Source organism: Carassius carassius, chromosome 25, assembly GCF_963082965.1.
Source record: "Carassius carassius chromosome 25, fCarCar2.1, whole genome shotgun sequence".
Taxonomy (NCBI): domain Eukaryota; kingdom Metazoa; phylum Chordata; class Actinopteri; order Cypriniformes; family Cyprinidae; genus Carassius; species Carassius carassius.
The window spans coordinates 2,095,395-2,110,754 of record NC_081779.1 but is presented as its reverse complement, the minus strand read 5'-3'; the positions used below and the strand labels follow the sequence as shown (position 1 = coordinate 2,110,754).

The 15,360-nt window shown below is 34.0% G+C and overlaps 1 protein-coding gene across 1 annotated transcript; it reads right to left on the bottom strand.

Moving 5' to 3' along the window:
* Window positions 1-1,323: 1,323 nt before the first annotated feature.
* LOC132104832 (class I histocompatibility antigen, F10 alpha chain-like) lies at window positions 1,324-10,354 on the bottom strand. The gene is made up of 5 exons (XM_059510364.1): window positions 10,228-10,354; window positions 9,848-10,144; window positions 6,362-6,640; window positions 3,704-3,823; window positions 1,324-2,542 (listed from the first exon to the last, which is right to left on the bottom strand). The coding sequence occupies exons 1-5, from the start codon at window positions 10,352-10,354 to the stop codon at window positions 2,484-2,486; spliced, it is 882 nt and encodes a 293-aa protein (XP_059366347.1). The 3' UTR covers window positions 1,324-2,483.
* Between the last annotated feature and the right edge of the window lie 5,006 nt (window positions 10,355-15,360).

The following is a 15,360-nucleotide window of genomic DNA, read 5'->3' as shown; positions in this document are numbered from 1 at the left end:
GTTCATAAGAAAGAATCTCTTTATTTGAGAAACACATACTTTTCTCCAATTTAAATGATGTATTAACGAAGCAAAGCATCAGCAAATACCATCAAGCACACTTTACTCAGATAAATGCACAAGTCATACACTACAGCACATCACATGAATTAAATATTTGCCCAATGTCAGGAACCAATAAAATAAGGTGACCAGATTTCTGAAATGAAAACAGGGGACATTTTCTAGTTCACTTGTCATTATCTACAAATGTAAAACTGGGAACAATGTTTTTGTGTGATTTTTTTTTTTTTTTTTTTTTTTTTTTTTTTTTTTGTGGGCTCCATACATTTATATCATAATTGATACATTGGTGTTGGAGGACCTGTTTTTTTTTTACAATTACCAAAAATCACACTGAAAAATAGTAAATGGTAACTATTGCTAATAGCTTGGGGTGTAAAAAGTCCACTCCCTGGTAAGAACATCACTGAACATGATTTATAATTAATATAACAAACAATGCTCATTTAAACACATTTCAGACATCTGTAACATTTCATTATAAAAAAAGCTGTCATCCCTACACCAAAACATGAATTGTGTTTAAATTCTCGTCACTGATAGTATTTGCACTCAGTCATTTTGTGCATTCAGCCAATATACCACAGCTAACAAACAGCTAGGCCTATTTCAAAAACCTCATTGGTTCTTTCACATCAAAAGCACTTTTGAGTTTGTGTTTACCATATTTAATGTGAATGAGATAAAATAAAAATGCAAAAAAATTAATGAGTACTTCTTAAGTGTATATAAAATTGTAAGTAATAAAAACATTTTTTTTTCCTAGAAATGGTATCAAGTAAAAGTACAAGTAACCTGTTTACATTTTACATGAATAAAGTACAAATATCCCAAAAATAACATTTTTTTTCTCCAGAAATGGTATCAAGTAAAAGTACAAGTCACCCATTTACATTTTACATGAATAAAGTACAAATACCCCAAAAATAACACTTAAGTACAGAAATCCAGTAAAATTACTAAAGTATTTTAAATTACTGCAAACCTCTCAAAACAGTAGGCTAGTATTATAGTAACATGATGGCCTTACAAAAACACAATAAAATAAAACAATACAACTGATAGTTTGATCATTGATAATTGTCATTGCACTTGTGTACTGTTTATATTCTCTTGTTGAACTGATTGCTTCTGTTGTTCTCATTTGTAAGTCACTTTCAATAAAAGCGTCTGCTAAATGATTAAATGTAAATGTAAGTATTCTCCTCGCATCGCTCTCTGCTGGTGAAAATAGTCGCAATCATATGATAGCCAGCTGGCTAAATAGCTCAGGCTTTTCCAGTGTATTTGCCCGTTGTTTTGAAAGTGCTGTAAAATGGGGACATTTCTAGGAACAACTTCAGTCGGGAACAGAACACTAAAAACCGGGACTGTCCCCGGAAAATTGACCCCTACAATAAGATGCCAGGCATCAACCTGGTAATGTAATTACAAAAAAGGCTACATTATCTCAATACATCACAGTTTTTAAAACTCTGGTTAAACCAGATAATAAAACCACAACAACCTTGCTTTCAGATGCTGTAGGCTTCATTTCAGTAACCCGTCCACAGTAAAAGCTTCACGGCAACCTTATAGTATAAAACACATTTTCCACATAATATTATTTCTTTCAGGCTGGAACTTTCTAAGGGACACTGTCCTTTTTTGTTCTCAGCAGTGGTGTAGGCAGAACTGTATTTTTGGGCAGGCCTTGGCAATCTAATTAGTCGATATATACCCAGTATACTCTCCACTACACCACTGTTTTCACTACATACAGTTAACCTGTTAAACCAGTTACCAGGTTGAACTGTTACTGATAAGCTCGGAATCTTTTTTTATTTTTATAGTGCAGAATAAAATAAAAATGAATATTTTTATGAAATAGTGGTATTTCTTGAGCAAAGATTAAATGCATCTAAATCAATTGAAATAGACATCAAGTGATTTTTCAGTGGGATTCTAACCTCATAAATAGTGTAGACATTTGTCTCAACTAATGATACTTACATTAATATCCAAATGAGAAGTAAACCTGTTTGAAAACAGTCCTTTGCATCTCTTTCTTTTTGCATCTCTTGTTTCATTTAAATTCTTTTCATCTCCTAAATGTCATTTCGCCTAAAACAACAATAGAGAATTATGTTACACTTGTAACTCATGTTAGGTAGGCTATGTTTTTGATTCTTCGAAGAAACATGAAAAAGCAGCATCATATTTCAACTGAGCATTAAGGCACATAAATGGTCATAATTATGTATTCTTATTCAAATAGAAGCAACACAGGTTTGAAATTCTGAAGGAACAATAAAATAAAAAATTGAAATCATACTATATTTTATGCATATCCAGAAGAGCTCAGTGCATTTTAATGTGTAATCAGTGTCCTCAACCACAGTAAATTAATCCCAGTTCAGTCAACTCTGTGCAAAAAAACATTACTGAACTGGTGTAATCATGTTCCTCTCTCCACCATCATCGTAACCATATCTGTAATCTAGAAACACACAGATTATATGAAAACATGTACCTGTACATCTTAAAAAAAAAAATATATATATATATATATATATATATACACTGCCAAAACTGTCCAGCTTGGGTTCATAGAGTTTAAAATGTCAAAACAAGAGATTTCATGCAAGACACTACTGGCAAAACCATTGTTTTTTATACACTGGTCAATTAAAAAAACTTGGGCTATTCATTCCATTATTTTCTCATTTAAAGAGATCTAACATCCCATCTGTAAAATCTTTTTGCAATTTTTAAAGTTGCTGTCGACTTTATTTGAGTATAGTGATGTATTTCCAACTGAAAGTGAATACTGAACAGAGGGTGGGGTTTTATTTTTGCGCTCCTCTGCTCTTCCTCTCCATCACTCATTCAGAGCAAACTAACTGTTGGAGGGGCGTGGTCAAGGACTTTCTGCCAATCTATTCAAAGTTTTCACGTGATGTCACATCCTTACAGGATGGGCAAAACAAGTCTTTAATCTACTGACCGCTAGTTCAGTTTGCATTAAATAGTAATGTAGTAAAACCTTTTTGATGATGCATACTTTGCACAGGCAAGCAGATGAACCCAGAAGAAGAACACAATACGCAAAGTTTAATATTAAATGTTTTCCCATAGAAAACCATTATAAAGAAAACACTTAAACATTTAGTGGATTGTGTTCATACAAGCTCCTCTGCTTTCCTGTATGAAGTATGAATTTTACTGAATTTGTTCTTTTAATAACACTGTTTTAAAGCCACATTAAGTGTTTTCACATTAACGTTTTAGAATGTGCGCATTTGTATTATCCTTGACCTAAATTATGTAGTCCTAGTCATGTGACTGAAAACAACGGTCAAAGCCATTAAAATGACATCATCAGAGAAGGCATGCCATTCCAGAGCATAAGCAACTGATCAGATTTTGATTAAGGATTACCATGACAATTTTTTTTCTGTGGATTTAATTACATGGATTCATTGTTGACCTTAAGACTATAATGTGTGCTAGCAAAACAAATGTTGTACATTTTTTTTTATTTCATGCAGACAAAAAGCTGGGGAGATTTGGTGATAACTTTTTTTTTACCCTATTCACCTGTAGAGTCTTTCCTTAAAACAACAATGAACATTATTAATATTGAATATTTATAACTCACCATTTGACTTTTTCTTTTTGTAGATGCAGTAACCAATCACAGCGAGAACTAGAACTAGAACTGCTAGTCCTGCTATAACAAACCATAGAACTTCTGTTTCACAGTCAATACATGTTCCATCTGCAAAATGAAGAAAAAAAGAGATTTTTTTAATCAATATTATAAACTTTTGAACACAATCAAAGGGTTAGTTCACCCAAAACACCCAAAGCATCCTAGGTGTATATAGATTTCTTCTTTCAGACAAATCCAGGCGGAGTTATATTAAAGGGGTCATATGATGCGATTTCAAGTTTTCCTTTCTCTCTGGAGTGTTACAAACTGTTCGTGAATAGATAAGATCCCTATAGTTGCAAAGACAAAAGTCTCAAGCTCAAAGAGATATTCTTTATAATATTTCAGATTTGTCCACGTCCTCCTAAAACGCCTTATTTATCAAATTGATCAAATTGCATTGCTTCAGTACAAAAGAGATCAAATAACCTTCAGATTAAATCAAATAACCGACGACGACATCGAAGCTCTTGAAGTGTTTCCATGTTTGTGTGACATATACATCAGACGTGTAGCCAACAACGGTCTGAGCATGACGTCTGAGGCTGAGACTACACTGGAGCACATGCAACGCTCCATATATCATGCTCCCAGAACTGCTTCTGTGTACAAGTGTTGACGCAAGCTAAATTAAAGAGATTATTACATTTTGAATACCGATATTTTTCTTACGAAAACGAATCAAGTCGCTTCAGGAGGACTTTGTTCATCCCCCAGAGCCGTGTGAGTCACTTTTTTTATGGAAGGTTGCTTTTAATTTATCTTCTTTTGGACTGAAGCAATGCAACACCTACTGACTGCAATGATAGAGCTTGAAAGATCAAAGACAATGAACTAACACTGGGGGTGAACTAACCAGAGGTGGGTAGAGTACCCAAAAACTGTACTCAAGTAAAAGTAAAAGTACTTCTAGAAATATTTACTCAAGTAAAAGTAAAAGTACTAGTCTTGAATAGTTACTTGAGTAAGAGTAAAAGAGTATCGGATAAAAAATCTACTCAAGTAGTTAGTTACTAGTTACTTTGGGTCATATATACTGAGCCTATTTTTATTTAGATATATAGATAAAATGTATGTAATGTATGTGTGCGTGTATAAATGTATATATTTCATCAGCCTTTACTCCATTTTATGTAATTTATTATAAAACCCTGTCTGTTTTCTTAAGTAACAGATATAGGTGTCATACCTTAACATATTTTTAATATGACTGACTTTATATTAAATGTGAATTTAACATTGAAAGTTAATGTGATATAAATATTGCTACTAATCTTTCATTGTTCAGAAAGAGAGCAAATAACATTTACATTATTAAAGATCATTTTCACTGACAGTCTAGATTTCAATCACTCTCAGAAACTCCCATTAAAATCACTGAAACTGTTAACACTGTGAAATCAATATCTTAATTAAAGATTCGTACACACATCTGCACTTTGTTGTTTCTGACGAGAGAATTCACCAGAAAGAGGTATTCAGTCAGAGAGCGAGTGAAGGAAGCACCGGGATTTTAGCGATGACTCATCTGAACGCCTCTGATTGGCCAATGCTTTAATAAGCTCAAAAGAATCATGTGTGATTGGTTATAATGCGCAGCGCTGTAAAAACACATCCATCTCTGGCTAAGCGCCAGCAAGCGATTACAGATCTGAATTTAGCAGCTGATAATATGACTCGCTGAACGTACTTGCACCAGTGTGATTGTATTAAAATTAATAAAATCTTAATCGGCTATTTTTTGTCTTTTGGAAGCTGCATTCAACTTGACTCCCCTGTGTTATAAGCCACACACGTACAACAAACTAATGTCACAGTGGTATCGTGTACTGTAATCGAATGTAGCCCAAGTTATTACCTGTTAAACAGTAGACAGCACACGCGGTGTTCATCTCATAAGGATCTCCATCGCTAGCAAATAATAACCTTTGCAGATTTCAATTCAGTGCAGTTCCAGCCACGTTTTCAACGCTCTTTCTGTTCTTAAACGTTACAACTCCGAGTGAACCACTTCAGACGCTCAGCGCGTGCGGCAGGGAACTGAACGACTCATTCAAACTGATTCATGAACCAATTCACTCGTTTGCCAATTGGTTTGATCAAGCCTTTGAACAGAATCGACTCAAAAGAATGAATCATTCGCGAATGTGCATCGCTCATTGCCCAGAGAAAAGTAGACGGCGCCTTTGGAATAAACTGAAGCATTATAATATTTATTGCATTAAGATAAAGTAACGAGAGGAGCGTCGCCCACAGTAACGAAGTAAAAGTACAGATTTTTCCCCAAAAATTTACTCAAGTAAGAGTATAAAGTACCCATCTTTAAATATACTCCGAAAAGTATTCGTTACCGCAAAAAATTACTCAAGTAAATGTAACGAAGTAAATGTAACTCGTTACTACCCACCTCTGGAACTAACCCTTTAAGGTACATTAAGTGTAATCATTGGTAACCAGAAAAATATAAATCAATTTCAGCATTTTCATGTTCTACTGCTACAATGTAATTGTAATCTAACTTCTTGTATTTACATTTCATAATTTTAATGTAGAAGACTCATTATGCTTGTATTTACTTAAGACGATATTTATGCTGATATTTACCCCATTCTACTGACACTTGTTCTGTCAGACTGCTGTGAATGACACGACAGTCATAAGATCCTCTGTGGTTTCTGTCGATCTTCACACTGGATCTCATCTGAAAGGTTTCATCATTATTGTGTCTGACTCCAGAAGATGTTTGGTTCTGAATATTAATTCTGTTCAATCTGATGTTCATCTCAATATCTCTGGGGTAGAGACCAGTGACCAGACAGATCAGAACCAGCTTACTGTGATCATCAGGAGCTTTCCTCGCAAACACATGAACATCTGGTGAATCTGGAGCGGAAAATAATAATGCAATTAGCAAATAAACATTTACAAATAATTCTCTTGCCTCAGTGGTTTCTGTGCTCTGCTTTTGTGATCCACATGACAGGAACAACATGAGGTTGAATAAATTATGACAAAAAAATAAAAGGGGTCATTCTTTGGAATGTTACAAGTTCTTGATGCATAAACAAAATCTGTAAAGTTGCAAAGATTAAAGTCTCAAATCCAAAGAGATATTCTTTATAAAACTTCTATATAAAAAAAAACGATAAAAAGACGTCCTCACCCTCCTAAAACGGATCGTTCTATGCATCTTGTTGATTGAAAGTGAAAGTGGTGACATTTGCCAAGTGTGAAATCGAAAACACCTATGCTATAAAAGCATGATTCACTTGCAAACAGCTTGCTATCCTTCGAAGATAATATTTCCTCCAAGATTACCCACCTGGACACAGAGACCGCGATACCTGGTACACCATACAGTAGCAAACAGTGGGTAGTGTTTATATATAAATGGATCATTTTAAGTAGAAAATGAACTCCAGATGACACAAAACAGTAAGCTACTAAACCTAACAAAAGCAACCATAAAACAGTGTAAATACAACTCGAAAACAGTGAAAAATGTAACCTTTTAATTATTCATGAACCAGTTCATGATGTGAAATATGGGATCATAACTTTGATGTGTACTTAAAGAATCCTTGTAAACATAAAATCCAATTCCAAATAAAATATACTTATAAGTATGTTTGCGCCCATCGACAGAGGCTTTCCACAGCGCACCCGTGTGTATGTTTCGTATGGATTACATAATGTGAGAATATCTGTTTTCTAAAATTAGATAGTTTTCTTCTAGAAAGACAAAAACGTTCAGGTGGAAAAAAAAAGCTTTTTTTCCTTTACCTTGACATGTTTCGACTGCAACCTGCAGTCTTCCTCAGAAGCGTCATCTGACAGCTGTGACGTGTCGTTTATCAGCTGTTATTTTCTGCCCCCCTGTCGCTCGATGGTCTCTGGAGGATGGTGTCCATGTGTGTGAGAGCATGTAGGCTCCCTCATCCCGGTTGATGGTATCCTTGGCCCGCTTCCTGATTTCAGTTGCCTCCTTTATCCATCTTCTGTATCTGTTTGGTTCTGATCTGATGATGTGTCCGTTGTCCCAGTCCATAATGTGGTTATTTCGTTTGCAATGATCTGATATAGCTGATTTTAGTTGTTCCTGTTGCGCTTTTTCCTTTTGAGTTCTAGTGAGTCGTCCTGTTGTTTCTTTTTCACATTCTTTCTGATGTTCTTTCTTTCTTGTGTTGAATGACCTGCCTGTTTCTCCTACGTATGTTTTATTGCATGATTTGCATGGTATCTCGTATATGACATTACATTTTTTGTCTTGCTCTATTTTGTCCTTGGGGTGTACCAGTAACTGCCTTAACTTTGTGTATGGTTTTACTACTGTGTTTATGTTGTATTTTCTCATTGCCCGCTGTAATGGTTCTGTTATGCCTCTGATATATGGTAAGGTTACTATGTCCTTGTTTCCGGTTTCAGGTTTCGGTTTGGGTTTTGTTTTTGATTTGGTTTGCTTGTTTGCGACTTGTTCTTTTCCTTTGTTTATGGCCCATGTCGGATATTTGCAGCGTGCAAGTGCATGTCTGATATGTTTTTCCTCTTTCTGTCTGTCTTTTTCCTCCGTGATGAACCTAGTCCGTTCATAAAGTGTTCTCACTACTGATAATTTATGTGCCGTGGGATGTTCAGATGTCCAGAGTAGATATTGGTCAGTGTGTGTTGGTTTCCTGTAGACTGTTATTTTGATACTGTCATCATCTCTGTGGTGGATCTTTAAATCTAAAAAAGCTATGGTTCTGTTGCATTCTTCCTCTTGTGTGAATTTTATGTTTCCAGTGGGGTCAATACTGTTAAGGTGGTCAGTGAGTTCCTGTGTATGTCCGTTTTTTATTTTTTCCAGTATGTCGTCTACATAACGTTTCCAGAGGGTTGGTCTGCAATGCGATGATGCTGTGGCTATGGCTGTGGTTTCCAAGTCCTCCATGAAAAAACTGCTCATTATGGCTGATAGTGGGTCCCCCATGGCGAATCCCTCTTTTTGTCTGAATATTGTCCCTCTGTATTGGAAATAGGTGGATTTTGTGACGAAGCTCAGTAGTTCAGTTATATCATCAACTGTGAGGTTTGTGCGTCTTTTAAGTGTCCTGACTTTTCGGAGTCGTTCTTTTACGATGTGAAGTGTTACATTCACGGGGGTCTTTGTGAAAAGTGATATGACATCGTGTGAAATTAAAATTTCATCTGATTCTATTTTCATGTTGTTGAGTTCTTTCACTAGTTGTTTTGAGTTTTGACAGTGATGCTCTGTTAGGCCGAGGAGGGGTTTTATAATTTCCACTAATGCTTTTGATAGGTTGTAAGTGACCGAGCCGATACTGTCTACTATTGGGCGTAGTGGGATGTCATTTTTGTGTATTATTGGTGTTCCATAGATTCGTGGCATAATGTTTGCGGTGGGAATTAAATTGTCATATGCCTCCTTTGTTATTTTTTTGTTTTCTAGTAATGGTTTGAGAAGTGTTTTTAATGTTCTTTTCTTTTCTTCAGTAGGGTCCTTCTTTAGGATTTCATATGTATTGTTGTCTTTTAGCATTGCTTCCATCTGTTTTTCATATTTGTCCGTGTCCATGACAACTGTTGTACGTCCTTTGTCCGCCGGTATGATGGTGATGGTTTTATCCTTTTAAAGCTTTTTTTTTCCACCTGAACGTTTTTGTCTTTCTAGAAGAAAACTATCTAATTTTAATCATTAAGAAGACAATATGAAAATCTTTGAACTAATATCTGTTTTCTCTCAAGATCTACGAGCTCACCGTGCTGAAAGACCGCTTCACTGCATGCACAAAGAACCGGCAGCGGCGAAGTTCCAGCTAAATCCGCGAAAAGGCCGCAAACTCTGAGAAGAATGATTGTTTGTTTGTTTGTTCTAAGTTCAAACTTTATTTTCTACAAGCTTAAATTGAGTACTAATATAGATTTTACTTTTGTTTCTTGCCTTAACTAAATTTATGTAGAAATTACATTTGTTTTTATTTGTATAATATTTACTTCACCACAAAATCATTTTTATCAGTGCATACTCTGAATTGATGCTCTGCATTTAACTGAACTAGCTAATTAAAAAATTATCTGATTAAAACTTACTCTTCTTTGTGTTGTTAAAGCTGGAGATCCAGTCAGTGCAGGTCTTCAGGTAATGATGCAGGAATTGGTTTCGTTCTGTTTGCTGATCCCATTTGATTTTGGTTTCTTTAGCTTTGGGGTGTTTCTCAATCCACTGCTGAGTGTCAGAATCAAAGGACATAAAATCATCTCCATCAAACCCATATTCATCAAATGCTCTCAGACTCACTGTTCCTTCAGGAGATTTCTCTAGTTCACAACCAGTTACTCTCTGAAGAAAATGGGGCTCTACAATCACAGAACAACACTCGTGAGAAACTGACAATGAAAACATAATTATACTTCTTTCATTAGTTTCATAAGAAGTGTGATAATTAATAAGAGAGCAGTTTTAAACTCACCAGAACACTGTGAGACGGTGCAGTTTGACAGAGTGTTTAACTGATGTATGAACCAGTCTCTAGAACCAGGGGGTTCATCTACACTCTCTCTTATCCAGATTTGATATTCATTACTGTAGTAAGTCATCCTCAAGTGATCACATACAGCCACAGAGGTGAAGGAAATTTGTGCTTTGGGTGTTTGAACCGACACCATGTAGAAGAAGTGATGGATTTCTGAAGGGGAAGAAAAAAAAGACACAAAGTTCGTAGCTGCTAAAAAAGTTCATAAAAGTGCAGCCACAGTTTCCTGCATCATTATGTGAACGCTTGATCAACGTGTTTTCTTTCCATTAGTGTAAGAGAGGCACACATTTAACACAAATAAATAAAAGGTGAGTTTGTTCTGGTATTATTACAGACACGGTTACAATATAAAAGCGACATTGCGGCGGCTAACAACCTGCGTGTCGTTTCGTGATGAAGTGATCTCCTGTTTAAAGCCTTCCCGTTGACGCACACTGCGGAAATTGGCGGTGGTAGTGTTCAGACAAAATGATAATGCAGCAACTTCTCCAAAACATACGCCACTTTTCGTTTTCAAATACTTCGAGTAGGCTACTTGAGCTGAACTTCAGACAAACATTATATGGATCAATTTTCGTTCCTTTAAGGGAGCTGAACGTGGCAATAACAATGAACAATATTTTTACAGTATTCATTAATCAAGGCTCACAAAATGTATACTACGTTGGTGGGTACTTTTCTTTGCTGCTTTCGATCAGAAAAGAAACTAAATGTATGTTTGTATATAAATGAAATCCGTGCTTACCTCGTCGCGCATCACTTAGAAAAAGGTACAATGATACAAAAAATAGCAAAAACATAACTTGTTTAAATTGAAATCCTCAGATTTGGTTTAGTCGCATTGTTATTTTATTAGTACAAGTGTGTGCAGACGAAGTAAGCTATACTGGAACTGGTTTCACTTCCGGTAGTGCCTGTATTTTTTCTTCCAGATCGGTTAATGTAGTTTGTAGGCTAAAGCATCTCATGCTGAAAACAACAGCAACATTTTGTCACATTTAGCTTCAATGTTTAAAAAACTGGTATGAATTTTTGACGGTCACTTTTTAGCACATTTACAACAATATTTGTCAACTTAGATATATTTTAAATAGTTAAATATAGATATATATATATATTAAATGTTACACCTAAATGTTAAATATAAATGTTAAATCTAAATGTTATGGGTGAAACTAAATATTTAGGTAATATGCCTATTCAAAATGCCAGACTTTTTCAATTACTTTATTAAAGTAATGTAACGGATTACTTTTACTTTTTGCTTACTTTTCTAAATTTCTAATGAATGTTTACTTTCAACTGTAAATAATTTTCAAACATTTGCAGCATGCAGGGTTAACCTTACAGTAGGGGAGAGCAGGCGAGAAAGTACCATTTTTCAGACTTCAGTATAATTTCATTATGAACATAAGTTGCACATTGTTACTTTCGACCCCGTCGGTTGGGATGAAAGTAACCCAACAATACAAGATAGAGTATTTTCTGTTACTCTTATTTTTATTAAGTATACCTGACTATGACCTTGTTAATATGTAACTGCAAACACATTTTGTCCTATATTTTTGCAAATAATTATTAAATTACATTTTCATATTTTCATTTTAAATTTAAGTTTCATCAAATGTCTCCAAACCAGACTGTACAAACGTGAATTGTTTAAAATATTTTTTTATTGGCAATTTCAATGCATTTTTATAAAACATTTTTTTCAACAAAATGAACAATACAAAAATGTTATTACATTAGGATAATATAAATTCTAAACATAATGTAAAAGTACAGTTGTTTTATGCAAAAATTCAAAATGTGCATTAAAACAACTGGAAACACTGCAAATTCATAGGTGGAGGTGTAAAAGCTAAGGTATGGCTAAAACCTAAATATAACTACGGTAAATGTGACGTAGCAGCTGCCCAGAGAGTGATGTTCCTCTATGTTCAGAAATGCCCTCTCAAAAACATCTGGATAAAACCAGACCTCTGTCTGTCTTTCTGACTCTCAGTCTTGACATATTCTTTTGGTATAATATGACATAAACATTTTTTAATAATTGATGCAAGACAGAAATTCACAGTATAGCATGCACCGGAACTAAAGAAATACTTCTTGTCACTGTATAGAGGGACAAAAGTAACTACTGTTACATTCGTCCTGACAGAAACCCCTTACATTTAAATTTTTTTTTCTACAGAAAAACTTTGAAAATGCAAACTTTAGGATGTTTTAAAGCACTAAATAACCTGTAGATTGATCATTACTGTGACACATGAAACAAGAAAAACAACACAACTAATTAGAAAAAAAACTACTTCAATGATTTACTTTTTGTACTCGAAAACACTAACTGCAGGAAATTGCTTTGTTACTTTCGTCTCGCGTAACCCTCAACCCTGCTCTCCCCTGGTGCTCAACACTCAGACTTTTAAACTATTTACTGAGACTGTTATTGAAACCAAATATTTGCATAAGGAAAAACTGCTCACAAAAATTCTCTTTTTGTATTATATGACGATAGTTTTCTCAAAATGAGTAAAATGCTCATGAAGTGACTCAAAGAAGTTCTAGAGATTATGTTTATGAGTTCATGTACTCATATATTGAGGGGTTGGTAGGTCTATGTTTAGTCATCAAACTGCATCTCTGCATTAGGGGGAGACTGGAAAAAAAATCAGACCGGGAAACCTGACACTCATAGACACACAACACATTCTGAAACAATGACAACACTGTAAAAAATATTACATGCTATCTGCTTAAAAAAATTATGGTAACAATGTTACACGTATTATATTTGAGTAGATTTTAAGGTTGTTTTTTTTTAGTGAAATTTACCCAAATAAATTAAGTAAAAATTCCTAAATTATTTAGTCTATGGCACAATAAATTTAATATAATTAGGGAAACGTGCTCATTTATTTTAGCTTTATTCTCAAAAGTCTGTGATTTTAAATGAGATCTGTTTGTATTTTGTTATTTTATACATTTACAAGACTGTATACAGCCAATCAGCTCAAATAGGAAAATACTTGAGAAATACTGGAAAGTACTGCACTAGCACTAGCAAGGCTACTGCTCATTAAACAAGGTTTAATGCCTTAGAAGAGTAGTATCCAAACCCACAAGCTCTACTCTTCTGCACAGTGGTAACGATTGCACTCTGCAATAGAAACTTCGATGTGACAGAAACTCTTACAAATGTCAAACATAACTGAACATTAAACATTAATAGATGCCTCCCTTCACTCAAAAACATAAAGTAGCATTTAATTTCAAAGTTTACTCTCCATATCCAGCCATATGCAAAGCATGCTGGGAACTAACAATAAACAAATAACCTTTAAAATAAAACTGCAAAATTGAGCTAATTCACTTAAATTAAATAGGCAGCCTTCTTTCTTTAATTATTTTAGTTTAATCAGTTCCCCAATTCAAGCACCAAAACTGCTTAAGTCTCCTAAAACAAAATGAGGAAAACGCATCTCTTGGTTTTATTAGTAAAAAGTCCTCATTATTTTCTATACAACACTGAATCACAATTTCTTTAATGAAATCCACACATTATTTTTAATTATCACCTTAATTTCTTTGATGAAAATTACAAGACCCATGATTCATTTTTTACAGTGAACCTTTGTTTTTTTTATTTTTTTTGTATTTATTTTTTTTTGTATGGACGTCACTTAAAGTTTTAAATCCTTAGGTTGGGAACATGCAAAATAATTAAAAGTTCTCTCTGCACCTTCACTTCCTTTTTTCTTTTCAGTCTCTTTATTTTGCCCTGATATCTTTCTCTCTCGTGACTTAAATACTCAAGATTTAACAAACTATACTTTCCAAATTGCCTACATGTCAAAATTATTATCATTATCACTACAATATGTTTACACAAAAATCCTAATTCTGAACATGAGTCTTGTTTGTCCCTTAAAAAAATTAACCATGTAAAAGTAACCAAGGTTTCTTTTTTTCAGCTGGATTACCATTTGCATTTATTGACTAACTAAACTATGATTAGTGTAGCAAAAACCATGGTTAATTTGTGGTTACCATGGTTTAACAATAGAAACCATTGTTTTTTGGATTTATATTAAAATCATGTTAATTTTTGTAAGGGTTGTGTTGTTGCCTGCAACCTATTATAAAATAGTATTATTTGTCTGCTAAATTACTACTGTAACATTACAATAGATAATATTGATGTCGTTTATACAGTATTTTGAGTGAGTGTGAGCAATGTGCTGCTGCTGCTTGACTAAGTAAACAAAAACAAAACTACAATAGCATCTTTACAGATGAAACTGACCTGCACCTGAAACCCTGAACAGAAGAGTCGCTTCTCTGCCCCAGCTGTGCGCTTCCACAGTCCACTCTATTCTCTCTTATCTTAAAATCTTAATATTTTCATAAGTAGCCTAACTGTAATTTAATTACAAATTTTTTTCTTAGTAATGGTAACCGATTATGGTTTCGTTTATTCTGTAATTAAATTAACGCAGTTACATGTAACTAGTTACTCCCCAACACTGTTGTAACACTGCGTTACAACTTGCAATTCTACGACATTAGCGATGTAATTTACACTATTTACTTTAATGAATTTTAATGAAAAACAACGAGAAACAGGTGAATAAACTGACCGTTAATGTTTATTGTTACCTAGCATGGTTCGTGGCGATGTATTTATTGTCAAACTCTAAAAACAGATTATTTTTTATTCTTAAAAAAATGCCATTATTTTATTTAAAAAAAAATAATAATAATAATGCAATATATATATATATATATATATATATATATATATATATATATATATTTTTTTTTTTATTTTTTTTTATTTTTTTTAGATAAAATAATGATGTTTTTTAAGAATTAAAAAAAAAATATATATATATAATAATATCCCCGAAGGGACCGTCTGCAAAGTGCGAAACGCGAAAAATGTCACTAATAAAATATTCAATAACTTCACAGTATCACACTGTAGTGACACCAAATTCACTTCAACGAATCTCTGCTCTCCTGCCTGTTATACTATTAGACTTATTTTGAAAGTAATTGTTTTGA

Bases quoted from the DNA above. Each gene is read 5' to 3' on its own strand.
- LOC132104832 (XM_059510364.1), bottom strand. From the start codon at position 10,354: ATGACTTACTACAGTAATGAATATCAAATCTGGATAAGAGAGAGTGTA. The intron at 6,641-9,847 runs GTAAGTTTTAAT...TTTCCGCTCCAG, and splicing joins CTTTAACAACACAAAGAAGA to ATTCACCAGATGTTCATGTG. The intron at 2,543-3,703 runs GTGAGTTATAAA...GTGTGTTTCTAG, and splicing joins CAAAAAGAAAAAGTCAAATG to ATTACAGATATGGTTACGAT.